Source organism: Chiloscyllium plagiosum, unplaced genomic scaffold, assembly GCF_037043375.1.
Source record: "Chiloscyllium plagiosum isolate Xiang-an unplaced genomic scaffold, Cpla_swu_hap1 HiC_scaffold_1, whole genome shotgun sequence".
Taxonomy (NCBI): Eukaryota; Metazoa; Chordata; class Chondrichthyes; order Orectolobiformes; family Hemiscylliidae; genus Chiloscyllium; species Chiloscyllium plagiosum.
This window is the reverse complement of record NW_028270139.1, coordinates 39591984-39619553: the sequence shown is the minus strand read 5'-3', so window position 1 is coordinate 39619553 and position 27570 is coordinate 39591984. Positions and strand designations below refer to the sequence as shown.

The 27570-nt window shown below is 40.6% G+C and overlaps 1 protein-coding gene across 1 annotated transcript in view; it reads left to right on the top strand.

The window, feature by feature from the left end:
• LOC122552707 (lysosome membrane protein 2-like) overlaps positions 1-27570 on the top strand; it is a 66166-nt gene that overhangs the window by 26831 nt on the left and 11765 nt on the right. Inside the window, exons 4-9 of the mRNA XM_043695600.2 lie at positions 1088-1279; positions 2501-2592; positions 2932-3051; positions 5432-5610; positions 6461-6579; positions 10807-10880. Coding sequence (XP_043551535.2) covers positions 1088-1279; positions 2501-2592; positions 2932-3051; positions 5432-5610; positions 6461-6579; positions 10807-10880 — 776 coding nt within the window. The remainder of the gene's footprint in view (positions 1-1087; positions 1280-2500; positions 2593-2931; positions 3052-5431; positions 5611-6460; positions 6580-10806; positions 10881-27570) is intronic.

Sequence of the window (27570 nt, the reverse complement as noted above, 5' to 3'; positions counted from 1 at the left end):
TTAGCAGCTTGTAGTGGTTGGGCATACAAGGACTAAACATCAAGCCAGTGCAAGTTATTAACTTTTATGAAGTAAAAATCTCATTTAAAGTCAACTCGCTTAACATTGTTTACCTTGAAAGGAGATAATTAGTGCATATGTATTTATTTTGAAGAATACTTACGGTATAGAAGGAAACCATTCATCCTCTTCTATCTACATATTTTTTCTGAGCATTTTAACTTTATGCTGTCCTTTTCCCATAATCCTGCCCAATTATTCAGTTTACATAACTTTCCAATCCAGTCTTGAATGCCTCAGTTGAACCTGCATCCACCACATTTCCATCTAATCCCAGAGTTGCTCAATGTAGGTAATCCTGCCAGCTGATACCTGCACAGACTCCTAAATGTCTGCCCCTAGATGGCACCTGGTCAGCCTAAATGTAGTGTAATGTAAGCATGTAATCCTTTAAAACACTAATGTATTGCACAGTGTGTGGTATTTATTCACATTTAGTGATTTGTTTTTTTTAAATTACTTCAATTTAAGTCACACGGTAAGTCACACATAGCACAGTATTTTCATCTGTACAGTTTTTTCCAGGTCAAACGTTCTGCAAGTACCTAGCACTGGCTTTGACATTGATCCATGCTTTGCTTAGTTGTTTCATTTAAAGTCATAATTCTCAGGAACATAATCACATCTTTAAGTGAGGTACGCAATCATGGTAGAGCACGGCTTTGCTACTGCCATCTTCTCTCGATATAAAGTTGTACTCATCCACTTTCAGCTAACATATTGTACTTGTTTGTGACATTTAAACAATCTATAGAGCTGGGCTCCCATTGTTCTTTGGATCTCCACCATTCCCAGCTGTTCACCATTTAAGGAGGTCAGAGGGGTACAGGGATTTAATATAACTAGTTGGTAAGTTTTGGTTTTTTCAGCACTGCTCTTGGAAATATTCCATGCCCCCTGCCATCTACCAGAAGATTCAACCATAGAGATAAAATCCTCTTCCCAATCAGCTGTGTATGAAAGTTGGATTTTATTTTCAATTCTGTTTTACTTGAATTGATTTATCTTTGTTTCTTTTTGTAAATAGACTGTAATGAATATGGTAAGGTATTCCAGTCTCCGGATTTTACTGTTAAATGGTCTGTTGATTGCCGAAAGGGCTGGCATTTTTACAACAAGAACAGTACACGAGCTCCTTTGGGGTTACAAAGATCCAGTACTTTCAGCCATCCACTTCCTCAAAAGGGACATTGATGATGAATTTGGACTCTATTATAAGGTATGTCATTTCTCCTGTTTTTTTATTGGTGAAGAATTTGCAAAGTTGAAAATGCACAGCAATTCTGCTAACATTTTGAAGAGAGACTGGAAACTTTAAAAGTCTAGTTTTGATGATAGTGTGCAAGTCAGTGCTGACCTCCTTACCCTTCAGACCGTGATAGTCTGATCCACCCCCTCACCATTTTGTGTGTGGGTGGCTCATTGCTTGGTACTGCTGATTTGAGTGGTACTTTAGGAAGCTACCCTGCAAGTTGTAATTAGAACTTGAAGCCGTGGAGCCCTCTACTCAAAGTAAAATGCACGCATGAGGTTGCATTCACGATTTCAGCGGTGACCTGGAATTTTGTTCTTTATGAAAAGAGCATTTTTTTTCAGCTGAACTGGGGGCACAGGGAAGAATCAACAGTTGTGAAGTTCCCACAGTTGTGTGTAGAAACTGGGCTCAGGAAGAGAAAAAGATTCTCTGCCTTCTCAGTTTGTTCTTGTAGAAAGTTAGCCTGACTGCATGAAATCAGATGTATGCACTTGAAAGTATCACTTTTGTTTTTAAAAAATCTCAGTTTTTCCAAATTATTTTGCAGTCGATGTTTATATTTTAGTTTCTGGGTGTGTTGCAATGTTCCAACAAAGCACAACATAAAGAAATAAGAGCTTCAGAAATTGGCTGCATTATGATTGTCCTCCCATTTTCTTTCTTGCATTTTCTTCTCCCTACAGCCCCAACATCACACTCTTGGCTTGTTTATTTGCTCATAGAGGACCCATTCACTCCTTTTCATGTTTTGCATCTCTCTATCTCTTTGACCACTGTTAACTCTCCTTTGTCTTCTGCACTGGGGGTCTGTGCCATCCGCTCCTTGATCCTCCTCCGCCTCTATGAAAACTATTAAAATATCACCATTTTCCAACACCTTTCAGTTCTGAAGAATGTTGTTTTTCTTTCCACAGATGCTGCCAGACTTGAGTTTCTCTAACAGTCTTTATTTGTTGTACAGTATATTTTGAAGTTGTGTGCTTTTTTTATGGACTGACTGGATGAGTCTGTACACTATTATGTTTCATTTTCGATTCTTGAATTTATTTTGTGTGGAAGCAGGGGTTAATTTAAATGATTAGAATTGCATTTGGAAAGGTTTCTGACTTGGAGGGTCAAGTGATTTACTTTGTGTATCTGTTTGCCTGGCAGTCATTGGTTATAATGCGTTATTGTACTTTTCAGATGAACGGGACAGATGATGGTGAATATGTTTTTCTCACTGGGCAAAAAAGTTATAAAAATTTTACTACCATTGTTGAATGGAGAGGTAACAAGTAAGTGTTTTTTTTCCTTTTTGTTTCAAATTGAGGATTAATAATCTACCGAATTTGACAATATGTGCAAACCCGAACAAAGTGTTGCTGATCTGGCAGCTTTAAACTCTGGCTAGATTCCTGTTAATGCTGGCATTTTACGGGAGCATGTACAGAACTATCCATTAAATGTTTTGACAATGTAATGCACAGATCTGCTTTGTGAAAGCATTAATTGTAGTGCATGATGCAAATTGATGGTTGCTGTTCCTTTTTTGTGCTCTTCGAATGCAAGTCTTTTTTTTTCTGGCTGGTTTTGTGTTTCTCCTACCCTTCCCTCAATTTTTATAAAATGTTTAGGTCATTGGACTGGTGGACAACAGGTGCGTGCAATATGATCAATGGGACTGATGGAACGTCTTTCCACCCATTGATAACCAAAAATGAAACGCTGCGCTTCTTTTCTTCAGACCTTTGCCGGTAAGATATTTCTTCCATTTTCTTTTGGTTTTCTTTTAACATTCAGCTAATGTGCAAAGCTGATAGTAACAGGAACTTGCATTTATAGAGTGACTTCTAATGTAGTAGCACATGCTTGTGTTTTCTCGTGTGTAATCAGACACATATTGGCACCAAACCAAAGGACATCTAAAAGCTTTGCCAAAGAGAAGTGTTTTAAGGGGAGAGTTAAAGGAGGAAGGAGGCAGGAGAGTTACTGAAACAAGAGAATTGGAAAGGAAATGCCTGATCTTAGGATATAGAAGGAAGGGTACCTAATACTGGGAGTGATGGAAATGTGGGATATGCAAGTGGCCAGAATTGTGAAGCGCAGGTAGATCATAATGGTTTTTAAGAGTGAACAAGTTAGAAAGGCAGGGAGAACATGGTCACAAAGGCATTTGGACACCTTTTCTTTAAACTCTTGTATATCTTTTAATTCTTCCTTTTATCCCTTTCCTACTCTTTCTTTCCCATTGCTACCTCACATTTTAACATTTTGTTTTGTGAAGACCACAATAAAGCACTGAATAAAATAAGGCTGGAGCTGAAGCCACCTTTTCTTCCAGTTCCAGGAAACTGTGGCTTCCATCCCAGAACCACAACACAAGCTCCACATGGTGCTCCAAGCACAAAGCTGAGCTTGGCCAGCCTGAATAACCCTAAACCGCTGAATCTATCTGACACGCGCTAGAGTAGAATGCACTCAGTTTGCTGCTCACTTTGTATGTTATTATGAATAATGTCCATGATGCAGGAATACTCGATACACTGAGGACCGCCTCTAATTTCCTGACGTTGGTATTCATCATTTTGCTGATCTAAATGATCTTATGGATCAATAATTCATGCAGCAGTTTAAAAATAAAATAATACCAAGGTAATTTTCAAATGACAGCCATTGGAAAGAAATTCTGGGAAGTTTCTCCTTCAATGTAAAGTCCTTTCTTCGTTGCTTTATATTTATTTATAGCCTGTATCCCACTAGGAGGAGACCTGTGCAACCTGACCTTGTTGCTTTACTGTATCTGTCTGCATTCTCTTAAGAATATGTTCAATTATTTCTTGTTCTCGGACATTTTTCAAGAAACATTTTAGTAAATTGATTCAATAATATGTCAGTGTGGTGCCTTGAAATATTTATTATGTTAAAGCTACTTTATAACACAAATTGTTTATACTTTCTGATCTTCTCTATTTCAAAAATAAATAATATTCATGACAAGGATCTTCATATACATAGTCACTAAAGCAGTTCAGTTCTGTACAGTAGCAAATGAACAAACAAACATTGGACGTTCTTCTCCCATCCTCCACACAGTTTAACCACTTTAAAGAGGAGCATATCTTTTTGGGATGGTGCAAGGGGAGCAGATAAGAACACTCTGCAATCCCCTTTGAAAGCCACAGTTTTTGTGCGTCTTTGGAATTCCATGAAATTCCCAAACTGTTGGGAATGGCAAGAGTCTGACACATTGATATGTGCTGCCTCACAGCGCCAGAGACCTGGGTTCAATTTCCGTCTCAGGCGACTGACTCTGTGGAGTTTGCACATGCTCCCCAAGTCTGAGTGGGTTTCCTCTGGGTGCTCCGGTTTCCTCCCACAGTCCAAAAGTGTGCAGGTTAGGTGAATTGGCCATGCTAAGTTGCCCATAGTGTTAGGTGAAGGGGTAAATGTAGGGGAATGGGTCTGGGTGAGTTGCGCTTCGCCGGGTCGGTGTGGACTTGTTGAGCCGAAGGGCCTGTTTCCACGCTGTAACTAATCGAATTAAATATATTATTGTTTGGCTCCCCATTCTCTCAAATAATTGTAGCCTTGAGCATGCCGACCCATCCGAGTTCAAACCCAACTTGTGTGGAGCTGCCTTACCTTGTGGGAGGTGTCGCAGACTAGGAGGAGGACGTCCGTTTCTTGATCATGTACAGCAGGTGACAGTGAAAAGCCTCAGTCAGTTTGAGCCATGGGATGCCTGTGGAACTTCACCACCACAAGCACCGCAGGGGAACGGGCAACAAATATAATGGCCGTAATGTCTTGGACACTTGCATTGTAAAATGCTTTTTAGCAAATTACATCCAGGTTACACTTCAATTTACAGTGAACTGCTGTGTCAATATGAAGTTGTCATTGTAAAATAAGCAAATCACCATTGTCTGCTTTTTAAAATCGACCATCTTAAGCAGATAAGACCCTCGTGTATACTGTTAGTCTTTCTAAATATTACAAAGCATCTTCTGGTTCAAAGTTTGTGTTCGATAACACTGGCGCAGAATGCAACTCATTCTGTATTGTCTTGTCAATCTTTTTGAAAATAAGGGGAGTTTGACTAATTATGCTTTTTTGGAAAACTTTTCTTAATAGGTCTCTCTATGCCAATTTTGAGCAAGAGCTTAGTGTCAAAGGGATACCAGCTATGCGATTTGTGCCACCAAATGAGGTTTTTGCCAATGTTACAGTCAACCCAGAAAATGCAGGTTTCTGTGTTCCAGCTGGAAACTGCCTGGGATCAGGTGTATTGAACATCAGCACTTGCAAGCAAGGTAACTGATTAAAGTCCCATGTTCCCTGTTGGAAGGAACAGAGTTCTATTTGAAGGGAAGTTCTGGATCCTTCAAGATAAGGTTAAAGATTTTGTGGACTAACAGTACAAAAGGAGGGTAGACAGTGAGGGTGTGGTTGAGCATGATTCCAACCGTGCATTCCTGTCTTTGCTGAGGTAGGTTTATGGCCTCTTCCTTTATCCTGCCCTTTAGCACGATGATGGTGTTAGACTTGGTTAAATTAGCATAAATAATCGTGTGGTACCTGAAGAAGAAAGGTATTACAGTTCCAGTGTGTTAAGATTTGTCATTTGGGAAGCATTTATTATGACTTCTTGTGATGTTACCAATAGTAGGTCAGAGTGCAATTTGTGTGGGGAGTTCGAACTGGCAAGTATTGCAACCTGTGGTTGCATTTGTAGAACTCACCTTTAACAATTATATTCATAAGATATTGCAACTTACGCTAAGTCCCACTGAAAAGGTCAATGGAATTTTGCAAATTGACTGCCTGAGGGTATTTAGCACTTTTGAAATGGTCTCAGCTGACTCAGGTCAGCATGTTACAACCAGGCCAGCCTGTCAATAATGTCACCGCTTGTATTGGGAGTGAATGTTTCTCTGTTCCTGGAAACCTAACTAGGTTCAGAGCATATGGTGAGCTGCTATACAAATCAACTAAGCTAATCTTCCTCTTTTAATTTCAGTAAAGTGTGAGTTTAATTTGTGCAGTCACTAAATATGCAGTAGTTTCACTATAAACGAAAAGACCCCTTATTTACAAAAGACAATACTATATAGGCACACTTAATCAATTAATGCTTTATTTTTCTCTCCTTGTCTACAATAGGGGCCCCTATCATTCTTTCATCTCCACACTTCTACCAGGCAGATCAAAAATTTATCGATGATATTGAAGGAATGTATCCAAACAAGGCGAATCATGAAACCTTTCTGGACATAAATCCTGTAAGTAAATGTGGTTAACTTCATGAAAAATAGAACCTAGCAACATTATATAAAAGAAAAGAAACAACAGTGTGCCACTGGTCCTTGAAGCCTACTCTGGTATTTATGATCATTGCGGATCATCTAACTGTTCTTGGTCACTGACAATTTGCAATATAGTGCACAATGTGTGGGCTGTAATCTAAGAATTGTAACATTCAAAGTGATGTATGAAAATGTTAATAATGTGCAGGAGTAGATCATGCAGCCCCTTGAGCCTGCTCTGTCATTAAAGGTCGTGATTGGTCTGACTATAAGCACTAATCCATATTTGTGCCTGCACATGGTAACTTTTCACCATCATCCCCCTGTGCCTTGCTTGACAAAAATGTATTCAAGGACTGTCTTCCCCAAAAACGTGATGGAAGCAGAGTATCAAAACATCTGTATGCTCTGACAGTAAAACCTTTGCCTCAAGTGTTTTAGATGTCCAGTCCCATATTGTTAAGCAGTCACCCACAATTGTAGATTGTCCTATAATTCTCGTCCTCTACCTCTCCATACCCTCCTTATTTCAATCAAATTGTCTCTCATTGTTCAAAACTCCTGCAGATACAAGCCCAGCCTGTCCAGCCATTTCTCCTAACAAAATTAGTCTAGTATTAGTCTCTTAAAACTTCTCTGAACTGCTTCCAACAAAATTACATCCATCCGTAACTAAGGTGACCAGTACTGTACATAGTACTTCAATGCAGTCTCGCCAGTGCTCTATCTAACTGAAGCATAATCTCCCTACTTTTAATTCTCTTGCAATTAATAACGTTCTATTAACATTTCCAATATTTGCTGTACTTGCATGCTAACCTTTTGTGAATCATGCACTTGGTCATTATAGCCAACACCTAATTGAGAATCTGGAAAACTCTTGAGTGGTTGGAGCCATCCATCATCTCCGCTCCAGGCCACCTTGCAGGAGTTCTTCGGGACAGCATGCTAGCCAAACCATCTTCACCTGCTTCATCAACAACAGAAGTAAGGGCAGAAGTAGGAATAATGGCTGCTGATTGTACCATGTTCAGCACCATTCACGACGACTCGGATACTGAAGCAGTTAATATGCAAACTCGACGAGACCCAGGCAATATCTCAACTTGGGATGGCCATTTACTAAATGTACAAGTTGTGATCTTTGTTATTGTGTCTCAAAATTGGTTTAATGTCAATTAATGCTTGCTTTGGATTCAGAATTAGTGACCATTTGCAGAAGCACACCTTATATTAGTTAGGCACCAGAATGTGCATTTATCTGCCCTGTGACTAGCTCAACTTCATATGTGACAACAGTTGAACAATGGCCTCTGAAAGTTTGCTGGAAATCAATTATGTGCTGCCATATGTTTTCTCTATTTTAGAGGACAAAAGAATATACTTTCCCCTGGCAGCTGTCTCAGACCTTCTACCTGCCCTGGTGTTGAATAGACTGGATCTGGCCAATTGCTACAGAATATTCCAAGTAGTTGGACTGTACTATGTTATCTGGTCCTTCTGGGAAAAAAACTGTATAGAGAAACCCCTTTGTCATCAGGCTGTAATCAGCATATCATGTCCTCAAGCGGTTCTGGAGCAGACTCTCGGACATTTGGCAGAATGCCTTACCACCAGAACTTTCAAACAAACTTGGCCAGTGGTGACAAGGGTGCACCCTCTCTTGATCTTTTTGTGTGTGTGATGCCTCTCTGATACCATAAATTTACCCTTGAGCCAGCTGCAGTGGTAAAAAAGATCATCTGTCTTCCTTTGCCTGGAGGCAGGAGTTTTTGCTGTTGTTCACCCCTAACAGCATTGTGATGCAAGACTTTGTGCTGTACAAGCTACTCCCAGGGATCTGCACCAAGACAAATGTCAATTGTACCTGGAGGATTGTCACCCTGATTAAAGGCTCTATTTTGCCTGAAACGTTCTGGTCTTGCAGTGTAAAGAGTTATCCTTGACTGAGTGTTACAGATCGGTACATTGCAAGGTACAGAACCATGTGCTAAGGAACGTATTAAAATTTAGGGTAGCCACCTCAAAGATACAATTCAAATGTAAGCAGGCCAGTATCTTAATTCCAGCTCCTTTATTATTGCTGCTTGGAAAGCAGGTTCAGGACTGGGTTGCTGGATCTCTGCTGATAAGTGAACTTGTTACAGAGAGTACTCTAGAAGGTCGGTTTTATGTATTGTGCTCAACTGTCCAATGGCTTCCTTCAAAACAGCTATCATCATTTGTAAAGATCAAAGGAAGTATCCTGAGATTGTTTAAGACAGAACACTCAGTAATCTAACAAACAATTGCAACCTTACAAGTACTGCATAGTCTAAAGTTGTCCCACTCCCAACTTTTGCATAAAGTACGTAATGCTAACTATCCATGCCTAATTCTCAATCCAGATCATGCTCATTACAATGTCTTCTTTCTGTCAGATAGTATGAGGATAGCATCTGGATTCCAATGGACAGCTCTAACCCACCAATCAGAAGCAATTATTTTTCAAATGTAGTGTGTTGTACTGGATAAAATGATGAAAGATCTGGCTGTTTGAATGTTCTTTTAAAGTGGGAGTGTTTGTGGATTTTTGAGCTAAACTAATCTCTTTTACTATGTTCTCAAATTAAACCTGAAATGTGCACTTCAGAAAACAAATTCTGTTTAAGAATACAGTTTTCTGCTCGTTGGACGATTGCTGTTGATGGGGATGAAGTGCCATTGATAGTATGGGTCAATAAAATTAAGATACTTCAGAGACTCTAAACAGGTGCTCTAGTCTTATTAAGTTTTCCTGTCATTTGTCACTACTTGCTACAAGCATGCTTTGTATCTGGTGCTTTGTAGCACTTTTTATCCAAGAATGATGGGCACCTCGACTTCCTGTGTTTCTGCTGTAAAGGCTGATACTGTATTTCAACAAAAAATCTCAACCTAAAATCAGCTGACTGGATTTGGGGATAGTTCAAGCACAAGGTAGTCAATAACAGAGCTCATTCTTAAAGACCAAAAATTAACCAATGTAAAGGTTTGGTACAAGGAAGGAAATTGTTCCAATGTTTAATTAGCCTTTGGAATTACCCAAGTATAGCTTCACATCTATTAGAAATTAAATAACTAGTTTATAAACTAATTTGTCTATGTATATTCCTATTTGAGGAATGGTCTCATGATTTAGGGATGACATAGTTGATGTTACTACGTAGCAACAATTTAACAAACTGCTTAAAATGGTGACTGATGCCACTGAAACAAAGCAGATGCCTATGGCACCAAAGTCATTTTTATAAAATGTTTGTTTTTTTTTCCTCTTTTTTTTTTAAAAGTTATTGTGGATTCACATTCCACCGTGACTGGAATTTCTGATATTAGGAATAAAGGGTGTTGTCTGAAACAGTGGTTCTGCAAGGATTAACCTTTGTGTTACATTAGCTCCAACCATTACATTAATATGTGGGTGTGGCCAATAGGTTCTACTCCAGCTTTGGGAGGGAGCTAGTGTATCTGTATTTGTTTTACAAGATCCTAGTAATTATGCCTGACCAGATACAGTACATAATGCTATCAACTGATAATGTGATCTCTTTAAAAACAGCGCCTCTTCTGTTGATAATCTACAATGGTGTATCCCTAATCCTAAGGCCCAAGATGCAGCAAAGATGAAGGATTTGTGGCAGAGTTACCACCAATAATTTTTACTCTGTACCTCTGTAGTAGAGGTGGCAAATATCACATCACAATATCACATACCAGCAGTCATTATCTGGGAAAATACTATGAGTGAAAACTATACCAAGAGGGCAGTTTTGACTGGAGAGAGGACATGGAGCAGAGCCTTTTCATGATTAGTGTGACTGTGATGTTCACCCAAAAAAAGTGGGAAGGGAGATTAAAATTTAGGAGTGGGCGAAGTAAATGTTAAGGCAAATACATTTTTCTTAGTTTGTAAATTTGAATATTTTAAAACATGACGATAATTCATGGTAGGCAAATACATGTGAATAGTCACAGTGCCACTTAATGTGGGGCAGCTTGAAAGGTAAAGTACATTGAATTTAAGCAGACAGTAAGAATTGTTCATTTGTAAAATAATGTGCAGGGGTGCAAACAGTTGAAAGAAGTTTTATTACAGGATGGTGAACACCTACAAGAAAATAACTTGTTTTTTTGTATGAATGCATGAGTGAATGTCTGTCTGTGCTGACTTGTGGTACTGTTTAGCTTACAGGACTCCTCGTGAGGGCAGCAAAGCGAGTTCAGGTCAATGTTTACATTGAACCAATAGCAGGATTTATGTGAGTAGATTTTCAAATATTATTCAACACCAGTGCTTGGTGATTTTGGGGATGCACTTGCTGTTTATCGATATTGTTCGCATTGTACCTGTTTTTAGTTTGTGTCAAAAATGGTAGAAAAGCGAAATTTGAAGTTCAGTTTAAAAACTGTTTGATTTAACTCTTCAGACTTTAGAAGCAGTTCTGAATGCATTGTTTCTTCCCATCAATTTTTTTTTTGTCTCAATAAAGCTGGGGGAAAAGGCCAGAATTATTACGGAGGAGAAAGAGGCCATTGATCCTCATGCCTGCACATGCTCTATTATCTGATGCCAATCTCCTGCCTTTCCCCCACACCTCTACACGCCATTACTATGCAAATAAATATCTAATGTCTCTTGAAGGCCTCAATTGAACCTGACTCCGCCATATTTTACGGCTGAGCAATCCGTACGCTTTTTATTCCTCCATCATCCTTGCTTCACTTGCATATCACTTTTAGTGTATGGCCTCTTGTTCTTGTTTCTTTATAAGTCAAAACAACTTCATCGTATCAAGCTTTATCGTCAATTTTTAAGATTTTTTTCCTTGATTTAATCACAGTATTTTAAACAATCAGATTTTGAGACCATTTTATTTTCAGACTTTGCTTCTTCACTAGATTTGGCTGGTCAGAGTGTTTTTGACATCTTATTGATAGTTGCTAAATGCATGACGTTGATTATCTCCATTGTAATGTGCCTTCAGCCTGTTTCCTTTCTATCAGCTACTCATTCCTGCTTGCTATGTTTTGATGAGCACTATTCCATATTGACTCCAGATTCTGGTCTATCCTAGATGGATTTACAACTTTATATAAATCTAATTTTAAAATAAAAATTGAGTACATCAGAGAGGGCTGGGCACTCTGGGTAATGAATGTCAAGATGTCTGTTCCAAAAAATTGTTAACGGTAATTCAGTTGCAAATTTTGTAACTAAGGTTGAGAAGTTTTGTTCATCAAAGATATAAGTGCTCTGAAACTGAGGTGGATAGATAAAGCATCCATATATAACAGGCCCAAATGCTCCTTGTTTGTGTAGTGATGGGGACAGTTCAGAAATCGCACCAAAGAGATTGTTGAGTCACAAAATTGTTACTTGCAAAGAAAGGCCATTTGGTCCATTATAATGTACTGACTCTCAGCATTTGGGCTTAGTGCCAAATATCTGTTTTTCCCCATAACCTTGCACGTTGTTTCTATTTAATCTTCCAATGCCCTCTTAAATCTTTAGTTGAACCTCCTCCAGATACTTCGAGGCAGTGCATTATCATTTCCAGTCCATACCTGACTGTTGTCTGTACAATAAAATGTTTCTTCTTATACTTATTTCTTATGCAGAACACTTTTATATCTGTCATCTTACAAGCATGAGAAATTTCTCCCTATCTGCTTTGTCTAGCCACCCCTCAATTGAGAAAACTTTCATCAGATCTCATCTTCGTATTCTCCTGTACAAGGAAATCTGTATCTATTTCTTCAATCATTTCTCATAACTGATGTTTCTTATTCCTGGAACCATTCTCAAAAACCTCTTCTGTAATCCATCCATGCATTCAGATCCTTTCTAGAGTGTGGCAACTACCACTGCACACACTCTTCCAGCTGAGGTTTAATTAGTTCTGTATAGATCCAGCATAACCTACCTGCTTTGTACTGTATATCTCTATTAATGAAGCTTAGCATACTTTAGGCTTTATTAACAGCTATGTCTCCCTGTACTACCACCTTGTGATGACTGTGCATATATAAACCCAGGTGTCTCTGATCCTCTATACCCTTTGGAATAGTAGCACTTTCCAAACTACTCTTTATGCTCTCTTGTACCACAGTGCATCAGCTTCAAGTTTTGTGCATTGAACTTTATTGAGCCAGTTCTAGCCAACACAAGCCAGTGGTTAGGACTCTGATTACTTGAGTTCACAAGCTGCTGATTTTCTGAGTGAGCAGTTCCTGGCCAACGTGTCTTCCCACCTCCCTCCTTTTTGATCTTAGGATCATTTTCCTTTCTTTTTGCTAACTGCTCATGGGATCACTATTGACCCCAGTAGATGTGTTACATGTGCATTTTAAATATAAAAGTACATCTACCTCCTTAAAAACAATCTCCATTATAATAAATCATCCGTTCTGTTTTGGGAAAGCTTCAACTTCTAATTTTCATATTTTATTTTTCCACCTTCTGACCCTGATACATTGGTAATCATAGTACTCAACATGTGCAGAAAATCAGTATTGCAGCCGCACTTGATAATATTCTCCCCCAAAGATGTATTTGAACATTAGATCCCCAATTCCAAAGCTTACTCCAAAAACTGGGGACACTCCACGCCTCATTTGCCTTATCAGCATTTATTCTAATTGTTTCAGTATATTTAATCCATTGATGGGTTATCTTCTTTGCCTCCTCTACAATTTATGTCCAACCCGCTGTTAGGTCTGGAATTGGTGGCAATGTGGTGACACATATCCCCACAGAACCTGATCCGTATCAATGCATTGAATCATTAGGTTTTCCTTCGTTACCGCTTTTATTACTGGCCGTGGGATGTTTCATTCCCCCACAATGACCAGGTCTGAAGTCATCTTTCCAACAACCACATACTATTATGTAGTATGTCTGTACTACACATGCATATCGCACAAGAAAAAATGATTTTTCACAGGCAAGCAGACAATGAACAATTTTGGTAAGTACTGATCCCAGTGAACCACAATTTTACTGTGGCCATCATTATCCAATCGTCGCTCAATAATGAGCTGACAAACTGGCTAATAATTTTTCCATCTGGGATGATGGACAATTTCACTTCCTAGAATTTTGTTGAGAACCGAATCCCTGTACGTTCCCAGATACTCAGTCGTACCTGTGCGTGCCAAACCATCCACCCCTGCATAATGCATACTTGACTCCTCTACTTCCCCTCTATTAATCTGGAGTATCTTGATCTTTTGAGTGAAGTTATTGTTGATCACTGGGTATTCTTCAAATGTCAACACTTACTGGTCTGTTTGTCAGCTGTGATGAAGAACTAGAGTTAATTTGTTGTCATGTGTACTCTAGTACAGGATTAAAATGAAACGTTTACAATGGCGCAATCTTAGATACAAAATAGATAAAAAAGTTTACATTACTCTTAATTATTCATAGTATAAGTTAGAAAAATAAGAACTAAAGTTCAAGGGCTCTGGAGCGGGTCCAACGATGGCCCCCGTCTCTATTAACCTGGTCTCAACGAGAAGTATTATTCCTGTCATCTTGGACTAGACCTGTAATACACAAGTGTAAAATCTGCATATTATTTCCAGCTTGTTTCTTACATTAAGTCCAAATTTTCAATTTTCCCTACTAGTCCATCCAAGTCCTGTTCCCAATTTTCTTTGGACTCTCTGTTTCTTCTTGACTAACTTCTTCTTGTGGTAGGATAGAGGAGTGGCCTGTTTCTTTTATTGCCTATCTGTACAGATGCCTTTCATGTCATGTACCCCATGTTGTACTGGTGTGAGTGTACATGAGGTTTAGGTCTTATCTAACCATACACCTCTTGCGATAAGACCTAAACCTCATGTACACTCTCACCAGTACAACCAGATTTTGTGGAATATGTTGCAGCCACCTCTCGGGAGGATGGTCCAGTGGAGTTTGGGATTTACAGGACAGGAACATTTGCTAAGCCTTGTTTTAAAACTATTATTGCTTCCGTTTCCATGGGGCATCTTTATTTAATAACGTCATTAATGGTGTTATATTTGTGGCAAAACTATTAATTAGGTCTCTACAATACTTAATTAAGCCCAAAAACCATCTTCATCCCTTCATGTTTGTAGGGATGGGAAGTCTATCTGCTGTTTCAATTTGTTTGTCTATCTTTTTCACAGTGTTAACATCACTCCTAAGTAACTCACTTCATGCCTCATAATTTTTTTTGGGGTTTACTTTCATTCCAAACTGCCTTTAATAGTTGCAGAAACTCTTTTAGGAGCAAGTAATGATCCCATTCGGTTCCTATTTGTATCAGACAGTCTGACCTAGAAAAATGCCCTAATCCATTGCTTACCCTTTGATGGAAAATTGTCAAATCCCTGTGATAAAGCTATCCACGTATATTGCTGTCCTTTAACGGTAAATGCAAATTTATACGGACACCCCTGAGTCAAAGGGATTGACCAAATTCCATTGATATCTAATACTGTAAACCATAGCGCTTACTCACTTTGTTTAATGATAATTTCAGGACTAGTAGCCACCATAGGAGCTGTTATAGGTGTGACTTTGTTTAGTTCCTTGGAGTTGATCGCCAGCTCCAGTCTGGCTTTTGAACTGCCAAATTAGAGGAGATTAATGGAGGCGAGAGGTCGTAGAACTCAAGTTACTAGATGCTGGATTACTTTCTCTGTCTCTTTATGCTTGTTTGGGAAATCTGTATTATTTCTGTGACTCAGGGTCTGGTCCTTGAATGCAAACCTCCTCCTGCATCTTCTCACAATCATGTTTGCTTTTGGCAAAAGCATTTTGGTTCACTGTTAGTATAGTCTGGACCATTGGATCCAAACTCATCTTATAGGGTTTATGCAAATTTCTCCCCCTGTGCAAACCTGTTCCCTGTATTGACCATCTGATACTGCAGTGACAGTCTGCACTGTGATCATCCCTGGTGTTTGTTGCGTCATACAGCTGACCAGATCAAAACAAAAACTGGCTCATACCAAGTAGGTTGTTCCCAAAATATGTTCCTGTTGCTGGGGTAGTTGTAGTAGGCTGACCCAGTGCCTTAAGAGCCCAGATCCAATCCACACACTTAAAGGAGTAGTTACCTGTCCTACTTATGAATGTCAACCAAGTTGGAATAATTTCTGCTTCAGTTTTCCAAGAATGTTGATGTAAACAGGGTGGTTCAGGATTCCCTGTGTCCCAAAGAAAAGTGGCAGGGTGACCTCCAACCCTGCCATCTTCCAAGGTCTTCCCATTCCACCCCTTCTGGTGTCCCACCTCCATGTTGGAGAGGCCTGAAATTGTCATTGTGAGCTGTGGGTACAATCCTTATTGCCTCAATTGGCTTGTAGCATGGGCTGGGGTCCCTCTAGTGGTAAAGATTGGACTTGTGTGTGATTTTTCTCACCCTTCTGAGGGGTCAAGACAGTCTTTAGCGTAGTGTCCCACTTCTCCACAGATACAAGACTGGTTAGCATTTCCCAGGTTTCGTCTGTTGCTGCTGGCATCAGGTTGAGGTTCCTCTTCCCCTGCCCTTGTCCACCGATTGGTATGGTGGTTGGGGAGAGGTTCCTGGGCACAGACCATCTTTCTACATTTCTCCAGTTCCACCTCTCTCTTTCCCTCCCCCACCCCCCACCACCCCCACCACCACCACCACCACCACCACCCCCCTGCCCCATCCCTTTGGCACTGGTAGCCGGTGCCATTCCGAGCCGTGTTAATCTTATTTGGCTTTCCCCTTTCCTTTTCATGTGCACTTCTCATCCGTCTTATCCCTTAGTCTGTTTGTGGTCTCTGTTGGTCAAACAAGGTCACAAGCCTTTGTTGAGTCCTCTGTACCATGTGATACTAAGGTGAATAACCATAGCAACCTCTCTGTCCTGTGGGTTCTGGTGGTCTAAAGCTGGCCCATAAATATTCCAGAACCTTGACTAGAGTCAAAGGGCGAAAGCTGTCAGGTGTTCCCCCTTCCTCAGCCTACGCTTGTTTAATGATTCGACAAGGTCACCTCCAATAGCTCCCATAACTGTAAGAATCAGTTTCTTTTAAATGAGTGAGGGTTCACTGTCCATTATCTCTTTTTCTTGGTCGGGCTGTGAGAACGGCACGGTGGCACAGTGGTTAGCACTGCTGCCTCACAGCGCCAGAGACCCGGGTTCAATTCCCGCCTCAGGCGACTGACTGTGTGGAGTTTGCACGTTCTCCCCGTGTCTGTGTGGGTTTCCTCCGGGTGCTCCGGTTTCCTCCCACAGTCCAAAGATGTGCAGGTTAGGTGAATTGGCCATGCTAAATTGCCCGTAGTGTCAGGTAAGGGGTAAATGTAGGGGTATGGATGGGTTGCGCTTCGGCGGGTCGGTGTGGACTTGTTGGGCCGAAGGGCCTGTTTCCACACTGTAATGTAATCTAATCTTAAAAAAACATCCAGGTGTAGGTACATTTAATATTAATTTCTTCTCATCATCATCTAATCTGTATCAGTGTCTGGGAATTTGTCTTTGTTGCTCTGTTCTGATCCCAAAGGGAGTGGAATAGTTAATAGCCTGAGCAATCCCCCATTCCACTCTGACTTGTCACTACAGGATGCATAAGAGCAGATGTCGCTGGGTCCTCCCCTTTTCACTTGAGGATGGAGACTGCCATTTCTGATTATCTTCCTCACTGTACCTAACAGCTCTGACCACTAACCCTCCCCGACTGACATCTCCACTTCCTCCTCCTCCCCCCCCCCTTCAAAGGGTAGGTGTGTGAAAGAACCCATTTATGCCTCGCTGAGCTGAGATGTGACTCCTGAATTTTTAATCTCTCTAAGCACTTTGTCTGATCTCTTGTAGTATTGCTCTTCCTCCTGAGCTGTTTTATGTACGACATTCATAGCAGTCTTCAAACTATTACATTGCTTTTTCAATGCCTCTTTCTCCTCCTGATCTTGTTTAAATGCCATGTCATGTTTATTTCTCCCGCTAATTTCTTATACTCTATCTTATACTGTTTCATGTGGGTGAAATAATTCTCAGCTTTTTCTGTAAGCCTGATAATCTTTCAAATGTCATCTACCATGATTTGCAGTTTCTGCTGGTTTTAGTCAGTCATAAAGGAATATAGCATAGAAACAAGCCCTGGGCCTGAACTGGTCCATACTGATCACATGCCCACTTGTGCTAGTTCTAATTTCCCCCCATTTAATCTATATTCTTCCAAACCGTTCCCATCCATGTACCTATCCAAATGTTTCAATGTTGCTATTGTACCTGCGTCAACCACTTTTTCTGCCTGCCCATTCCATATACTCTCCACTGAAGACATTGCCCCTCAGGTCCTCCTCCAATCTTTCCCCTCTCACCTTCAGCCACCCGCAAACTTACTAATCATGCCTTGTACATACACATCCAAGTCATGTATGTAAGTAACAAAGGTACCAGCACCGACCTCTATTCACAGGCCTCCAGTCTGAGAATCAAACTTCAACCGTCACTCTCTGCTTCCTACCATTTTGCCAATTTTGAATCAAATTAGCTAGCTATCCCTGGATTCCATATGACCTAGCCTTCATGAATAGCCAGTTGCGCTGGAACGTGTCAAAGGCCTTACTAAAGTCCATATAGACAACATCCACTGCCTACCCTCATATCCTCTTAGTCACCTCTTTGATAAAATCTAAAAGATTTAGTTTAGATTACTTTACAGTGTGGAAACAGGCCCTTTGGCCCAACAAGTCCACACCGACCCGCCGAAGCGCAACCCATTCTCCTACATTTACCCCTTCATCTAACACTATGGGCAATTTAGCGTGGCCAATTCACCTAACCTGCCCATTTTTGTACTGTGGGAGGAAACCGGAGCACCCAGAGGAAGCCCACGCAGACACAGGGAGAATGTGTAAACTCCACACAATAAGTCACCTGAGGTGGGAATTGAGCCTGGGAACCTGTGAGGCAGCAGTGCTAACCACTGTGCCAGATTTGTTAGACAGCACATCCTGGCACAAATCCATGCTGACTATCCTTAGTTGGACCTTGACTATCCAAATGTCGGTTGATCCCGTTCCTTCCTATCCTCTCCAACAACTTGTCTACCACTGATGTCAGGCTAAGTGGCCTGTAGTTCCTTGTCTTATCTTTGCTACTTTTCCTAAACAATGAAACAACATTAGCCACCTTCCAATCTTGTGGAATTTCACCAGTGGCTAAAGATGAAGTAAAAATCTCTGGAAGGCCCTCAGCAATTTCTTTCCTGGATTCCCACAATATCCAAGGATGGACTTGATTAGGCCCAGGGGATTTTCCACCTGAATGCGATTTAAGACAGCAAACACCTCTCTGGTTATATGTATGATGTCCAAAACGTTTCCACTAGTTTTCCTTGTTTCCTTAGCATCCATGATTCTCTCATCTGTAAACAGAAGAAATATTAATTAAAACACTTCCCCATCTCCTGTGGCTCCATACATAGATGACCACGCTGATCTTTAAGGAGACTGTTCTCTCCCTAGCCACTCTTTTACTTTTCATTGAAAGTGTATGCTGGAAAAGCACAGTCAGTCAGACAGCATCTGAGGAGCAAGAGAATCAACGTTTCGGGCATAAACCCTTCTTCAGGAATGAGGATAAAGGGCTTATGCCCAAAACATCAATTCTCCCAAGAAGGGAAGATATTTGGGTAGGCCAGAGGTTATTAAGGTGGACAAATCCCCAGGACCGGATGGGATCTACCCCAGGTTGCTGAGGGAGGTGAGAGAGGAAATAGCTGGGGCCCTCCCAGATATCTTTGTAGCATCCTTAAACACAAGTGAGGTGTCGGAAGACTGGAAGGTTGTTCATGTTGTCCTCCTGTACAAGAGGAGTAGTAGGGATATTCTGGGGTAACTACAGACCAGTGAGCCTGACGTCAGTGGTGGGAAAGTTGCTGGAGAAGGTATTAAAGGATAGGATCTATTTATATTTAGAAAAGAATGGGCTTATCAGTGATTAGCAACATGGTTTTGTGTGGGGGAGATCGTGCCTTATCAATTCAATAGAATTTTTTGAGGAAGTGACCAAGTTGATGATGGAAGGGCTGTAGATGTCATATACATGGACTTTAGTAAGGCATTTGATAAAGTTCCCCATGGTAAATTAATGGAGAAAGTAAAGTCACATGGTGTGCAGGGTGTTCTAGCTAGGTGGATAAAGAACTGGTTGAGCAACAGGAGGCAGTAGTAGTTGAAGGGAGTTTCTCAAAATGGAGAAAGGTGACCAGTGGAGTTCCACAGGGATCAGTGTTGGAACCACTGTTGTTTGTGATATACATAAATGATCTGGAAGAGGTCACTGTTGGTATGATCAGCAAGTTTGCAGATGACACAAAGATTGGTGGAGTAGTAGAAAGCATAACGGTCTGTCCAAGAATACAGGAGGATGTAGATAGACTGGAGAGTTGGGTGGAAAAGTGGCATATGGAGTACAATCCAGATAAATATTAGGTGATGCATTTAGGCAAGTCTAATTCTGGAGCGAATTATACAATGAATGGAAGAGCCTTGGGAAAAGTTGATGAGCAAAGAGATCTGGGAGTGCAGGTCCATTGTACCCTGAAGGTTGCTGCACAGGTGGATAGAGTGGTCAAGAAGGCATATGGTATGCTTGCCTTCATCGGACGGGGTATTGAGTATAAGAGCTTGCAGGTCATGTTAAAATTGTACAGGACATTGGTTCAGCTGCATTTAGAATACTGTGTACAGTTCTGGTCGCCACATTACCAAAAGGATGTGGACACTTTGGAGAGGGTGCAGAGAAGGTTTACGAGGATGTTGCCCGGTATGGAAGGTGCTAGCTATGAAGAGAGATTGAGTAGGTTAGGTTTGTTGTCACTAGAAAAAAGGAGATTGAGGGGGGACGTGATTGAGGTTTACAAAATCATGAAGGGTATAAACAGGGTCGATAGAGACAAGCTTTTTCCCAGGGTGAAGGATTCAATAGCGAGAGGTGAAAAGTTTTAAGGGGGATGCACGCGGCGAGTACTTCTCACAGAGGGTGGTGGGTGTCTGGAACGCTTTACCAGCAGAGGTGGTAGAGGCAGGCAGGGTAGATTCATTTAAGATGCGTCTGGATGGATGCATGATTAGGTGGGGAGCAGAGGGATACAGATGCTTAGGAATTGGGAAACAGGTTTAGACAGTAGATTTGGATTGGCTCAGGCTTGGAGGGTCGAAGAGCCTGTTGCTGGGCTGTAAATTTTCTTTGTTCTTTGTTTCTCCTGCTCCTTGGATGCTGCCTGACCTGCTGTGCTTTTCCAACACCACACTCTTCAACTCTGATCTCCAGCTTCTACAGTCCTCACTCACTCCTAGTTGATTTTAACCATTTTACTCTTAGCGTAGCTATAAAACTTCTTGGGATTATCTTTAACTTTATTTGTCAGATCCATCTCATACACTCTTTTTGTTCTTCTGATTTCCCCTTGATTATGCTCGTACACACTTTATAGGCATCAAGGAATTCACTCGAGCCTGATAACTTAAACCCAGTGTCTGCCGCTGCCTTTTTCCTGCCAAGATCCTCAGTATCTCTCATCAGCCAGGGATCCCTAAACCTGCCAAGCTTTTCTCTTCACCCTAATAGGGACATACTATCCTGGATTCACACTCCTAAAAGCCTCCCAGTTGCCAGTCATTCTTTCCCCTTCATACAGACTCACCCAGTTGACCTCTGCTAGATCCAGCCTAATGGCACCAAACTTGGCCTTGCCCCAGTTTAGCACCTTTACCTGTAGACCAGTTCTATCTCAATTCATAATTCTGTTAGAACTAAGACATTAGACTCTGGTTACTGGATCCAGAATGCTCTCTGTCTGACATTTCAGTAATTTCTCCTATCTCGTTTCCTAAAAGGTGGTCCAGCGTTGCACTGTCCCAAGGAGGGCACTGTACATATTTATTGATTTTGGGAAACTTCCTTGGACACATTTGATAAATTCCACCCTGTCCAGGCCTTTTACACTCTGGATGGCCCAGTCAATACAGTGGAAATAAAATCTCTAACCAATACTATTCGATCCAGGCTGCCCAACCCTTCCCCTGGCAGCTGACTGCTGCAACCTTCTGCAACGTTTTAAATTCCCTTTCTGGCAATTTCCTTTGGGCAGTCTTCCTAATGGTTTTCCCAGCAGTTTCTCCCTCACTGTTGGCGTGGCTAGCATACTCCGAGTTGCGGTCACTTGCCCATTACGCACGTTTGAAGGAATCCCCTCTAATCAAAACACACCCCGTCCCCAGGACCTAGAGATTCCCTTTGCTTCGTATACTTTATCCCAGACTCTAGTTCTCTCTGTACTGTCACAATGGAGTCTGACTCAAGTCTCCCACTGAAGAGATTTAACCTTGATTCTACCCACTGTCTCTGTCTGAGACACCAGTTAAGCTCAGTGGAAGTTAGTATGGAAGACACAGAGCACATTTCAACTTAAAAGCTCTTGTGTTCTTCAGGATTCACTCTGTTGTTTATTTTAGTTCCTCCTCCCTTCTGGCACTCCTTCAGGGCCTAAGGCTGGGTGTTTTCATTTTTTTGGAGCTGGATGTAGGTTTGGCGTTGGAGCTTCTTGTCGACGCCCACTCAGGGACACCAATTAGTTTGCCTGGTTACCGCCCTTAAGTTATTGGCTTGGTACCAAGAAGAGAGTCACATCTGTATCAGCTAACAGCTGACTTTATTACTTAAGTTAAACCACATATACAGTTCACACCGTTTGGGTGAGAAAGGGTGAAAAGCAAGCATGCACTTCATACAAGACTGAAACCTATGGCGCACCCACTAGGTTACCTGAATACAGGATACAAAGGCTAATATCCGAGAACAGGAGTTCATGCTGACCAGGTGATCCCTTGGGTCCTTGATATTGTCTCCACACTTCGAACATAAGATCATCCCCTTCTGCGAAGGTTGATCTCCGGAGACTTTGCTGGTTGCTCGCATGAAACCCTTCACTTTTATCCTTCATCCTTCTCTTTCAATGTCTGAGCAGTTCCTAGCCAACTAATATTAGCAATTCTCCAGTCACCTGGAACCACCCCCAAATTTAGGGAAGATGGAAAGATCATTGCCAATGCGTCTGCAATTTCCACTGTCATTTCCTTTAAATCTTTTGAAACCTCTCATTTAATTCTTGTGCCATGTCAACTTTGATTTCAAATAGTTTATCCAATACCTCATTTCCCAATTTTAAACCTTTTCTGGTGATGAGTTTCCTCCCCTGTCCTGTGCAGCCGACAGAAGAAAATTATTTGTTTAACATGTGGAGGGTGTTGCACATGGAGGTGTCCTGCTTCCATTTATAATCTCTAATTGGTGCTATTCCTCCTCTTACCACCCTTTACCATTGATGTGCCTATTAATGAATTTGGGATTCTACGACCAATCTTGCTTCAAGCCTACCCCGCCCAGTTCTGTTCTTGCATGATTTGAAGTCCACTCTACTGTCCCTACCTGGTCTGGTCTATGCGTGGCTCCTGACCCATAGTAATGTAGTTCATGGTTAGCTGCTTGGTGGGCAATGAATGCTGGCTGAGCTGGCAATGCCTACATCCCATGAATGAATAAGTGGAGGCTTCTCCCACAGTTCCCAATCAGTTAGCATTTGGGAGTGCTGCTATAATTGTTGTGACTTGTACATGTGCGTCTTTTAATAAGTCAATGCTTTTTAGGTTTCCATCCATTTGGGGGAAATCTGTTTATTCATGGCTGACTTGACAAGTGAAATGCAGATCGTAAATCTGAAGATGTTAGTCAATAATTTTTAATAACACTGCAAATGTATCCTTCCACTCTTTTAATGATGGCCACTGCTACATTATTTTGTTGTAAGTGTACTCACATTTTCATGCATAAAAGTTTAATTCCATATAGTCAGTACATTATTTTCCTGTCTATTTAATCAAGCATTAGTGTTGAGAATTCTATTTATATTTGTGCATGTTGACAAGTGCATGGGGCAGCATGGTAGCTGAGTGGTTAGCACTGCTGCCTCACTGTGCCAGGGAGCCGGGCTCAATTCCACCCTCAGGCAACTGTGAGTGGCATTTGAGTATTCTCCCTGTGTCTTCATGGGCTTCTTCCATGTGTTCAAGTTTCCTCCCACAGTCCAAAGAAGTGCAAGTTAGGTGGATTGACCATGGGAAATGTGGGGCTACATGGATAGGGGTGGCAGGTGGGTCTGTGTGGATGCTCTTCATAAGAGCGATGTGGACTCAATGGGCCTGATCTGCTTTCACACTGGAGGGATTCTGTGATTTCTAACCAAAGACCCACCAATCTTTGGGCTTTTGGATTTGGTTGAGCCAAGATCTGAGAACCAGTGTAAAGATTTGCTTTCTTTTCTTTCCCTTTGCACCTCACCATTAAGGCTTTTGAACTCTAACCATGATGCTGCTTGATGAACAAATTTTCATCGTTGAAGATATTAGTTGTGAGCTCCTTACAGTCATTAAGGATGCATTTCATCAGTTGTACCCTGGAACATTAGTTATCTGAGAGTTCAGAAAAGAGGATACAGTATTCAGATGATATTCAGCCATTCAGACAATGACCTTTATGGATCTGTTGCCTGTGAGAGGATCCTTGTCTATGGGCTCCCAGGTTCATAGCCCAATTCCCCATCACCTCAGAACTTGGCAAATGAACCTAGATGGAAATCTATGTGAGACTTGGCTTAAAGTGAGAACCCGGAGAGGCACCATCATTATTCGCACATTCTTGAGTCAGTGTTCAGGTATCAGTGACATATTCAATCAGAATGATGGAGCCACCTTGCCATATTCCTGCCTTTTTAGATGATGCAGTCTTCCTTCTCTTGTTCTATGTTGAAAACCTATGCACCCTTCTGGTGTATCAATTATTACTCTGGTCTCCAAATCAAAAGACTATGAGCTTAGGTCCTACTCCAGATTTGAGTGCAATAATTGAAGCTCTCTCTCAGTGAGGCATCTGGCATGTTTGTGACTGTCTGGTAACAGTGACATGAGTTCTCTGGACACTCCCCTTTGAAATTCTTGACCATAAATAACACTCAAATCTCTCTCCCTCTCTCTCTCTCTCTCTCTCTCTTTCTCTCCCTCCCTCCTCCTTTTTAAAAACCCTAATTTAAAAACTGCCAGTCCTAGCCAAGATTGTGGTCATTTCTCTTGATATGTCTTTTCTTAGTTGATGTCAATTTTTTATCTGATCATGTTTTAAGTAGTTTTCTATTACTAAAGGTTTATTTTTATGGTACTGACTAAATAATTATCAATTATATAATAGTTGTGTACTTATGTAAGTCATTTTGTACAATGACCTGTATTCAATTTTACAGTCCAGTGCAATGACCGTTAGTTGATGCAACTGAAGTAAGTTATAAAGTGCAGTCTAGTTAGCAGATATTGCCAAAAGGCATCATGGAAATGGGTTGTTCCTTGCATCAGTGTCTTAAAACTTTCAATACCCTTTTGAGTGTTTTTTCTAATTTTATTTGAGCAGTTTTTCAGAAACTGATCTACAAAGGGACAATTTCATCCAGCTGAATACATCTGACTAATGTGACCGAGCATTGTAATTGTGCAAGCAATTAAAGTAGTCTGCTTTTGTACAGTTAGCATTTTTACTTCAGCCTTGTATTGCATTTAATTTTTAACTAATGCACCAGAAATTTCAGTTGCATCACATTGTAAATTGCATGGCAGATGTGCAGACATTTTGAATTTAATCTTTAAGTCCAGTGATCACAGCAACTGATCAAACCCCTTCACCTGCAGTGAGTCAATAAAAGTTTAGTCCCTTTGCACCAGTTGATTTTTATGTTTTCAGCTTGTGTACAGTGAAGGTGCCAATTTTAATAAGTTACTAAAACAGCAAGAGTAGTTTGTGTTATAACATCTCGCTGCTAAAAATGACATTTTCATTACTTCACTTTTAGTTACCACATTATTGTTTACCTTTCCCATTTTATTTTCTCAATACTTTTCTCTCAGTTATAACTCTCAAGTATTTCAGTACACATTATGCACCTTTTTGTGTCCTGGATTCCGTTTATGTTGGTATTTATAGCCAGTTCTCTATTTATGTTTGTGAAGACTTTTATTTGAAAATATAAATTTGTTTTGCTTTATTAACTTATAAACTGAAGAAGGATGATAAATGGCACAAGTTGACTAGTAATCCAGATAAAGCTGCCTAAGCAAGCCTGAGTTGAGATCCAAATTTCTCACCTTTCATCTGAGGTGCAAGTTTGGGAGCACTAGTACAAACCTTGCCCCTCTGCATAATGCAAAGAAGTTAATTGATTTCCCAGGAATATAATTTTTAAAAGAAAATGTCATGTGCATGGTTGGTTTTTGTTTGTGATCCAAGGCAATGTTTATAGTGTGCTGTGATCTCACAGGCAGGCAATTGGTTGAAAAGTGGTGGATATTCCCATTCAATCATTTTTAAAAAAAGGCAAGAATCACACTATTTAGCAACAGAGGAAGATTGTATTTCAGTGCCTGACCACATGAACAATATACTACTGCATTGTTTATCGTTCACAAATTAATGTTAAGATTAAATCAGTATGATACTTTACATGATTCTAAATTATTTCATTTTCAAAAAAGCATTTTATGGTGGATCATGGCAATTTGGTCTTTTATTATTTAACTATTCATTGTCATTATATTCTCTTTATATAGTAGATATAGGTTCTAAGATCTCTCAACTTTTTTTGTTATCTAAAAGATATGTAGTGTCATTTATGGTAGTAATATGAAACTGTAACGTATCTCAATTGAATCATGCCTGAAGAATTGGCAAATTGTAATGACGACAGGACATTATAGAGGAGTTATATATTCATCTCTTGCATGGAAATATTCGCAGTAGCACAGCTTGTACCCTGTGATTTGTGTTTTGAACTGAATTCAAGATGTAATAGTGAAGAGAAGCATGTGACTTTTATACAAAGTCTGCATAGGGAGAAATCCATGTCACCTGATTACCAGAAGAGTAGAAGCCCAGGTCAAACACAGTTGTACAGAAGGAGCTCTTAAGTCTGCACTGTCAAAGCTGTATTAAATCTTTCCAGCATTCAATGATATTGTGGCCCATGCTTTAACATCAGGGCACACAGGTGAAGGCACACAGGTGTTGCATACTTTTAGAGGATGAAAATCCACAACCGGGTGCTGCAGGTTAACTGCCAAGCAATGGTTAAATTGCACATAATCACCAGAGGGTCCCTGCCAATGAGACATCCATTCAATTATGATCAGAAGATTGAGTGAAGGAGGCGGCTTTTAAAAGGGCACTGGAAGATTCACCCTGGGAAAGTAGAGAGCAGAGACCCTGAGAGAGCTGGTCCCGACAAAGATTGTTAAGCTTAAAGTGAGGATGTAGGTGCTGTTCTGGGTCCATTGGCATATACAAGAGTACAAGTGTGTAAGATGTTAAAAAAAAGACTGCACATTGTTGGATTTGAACCATTTTAAATACTTGCACTTGGAAGCAGGGGTAGTTTTTTCTATGATGAAGCTTTGTTTTAAATGTACCTTATTTTGGCATTACTGCTGAAGCTGACTCTGTTCAGTACATGTATTAATATAGTGATCTATGTTATAGCCTGAAGTCATCCTTGAAATGCATTAGCTATCATTCAGAATGATGGCTGCTTCAATGGTCTCCAGTGCCTTTGTCTTGGACAACAGACGAGGTGGAATGCAAGAATGGATTCCTTCTCATCACTATCCAGCCTACTCTGAAAGGGCAGCACTGGTTGAGGACTGGCAGTTGAGCAATTCTCCCCATTCCCCTTACTTCCTCAGTATGTCCCATCCATCCACTTCTGTCCTGCAAAATCTGCTAAACTGTGCCTTAACACTATGCTCAATCATTTGTCCTCAATGGAGAGAAGTAAGAGAAAGTTAACTTTGTAAAGCTTGAGAGAACAGAAATTGAGAGGAATATCTGCTAGTTTAT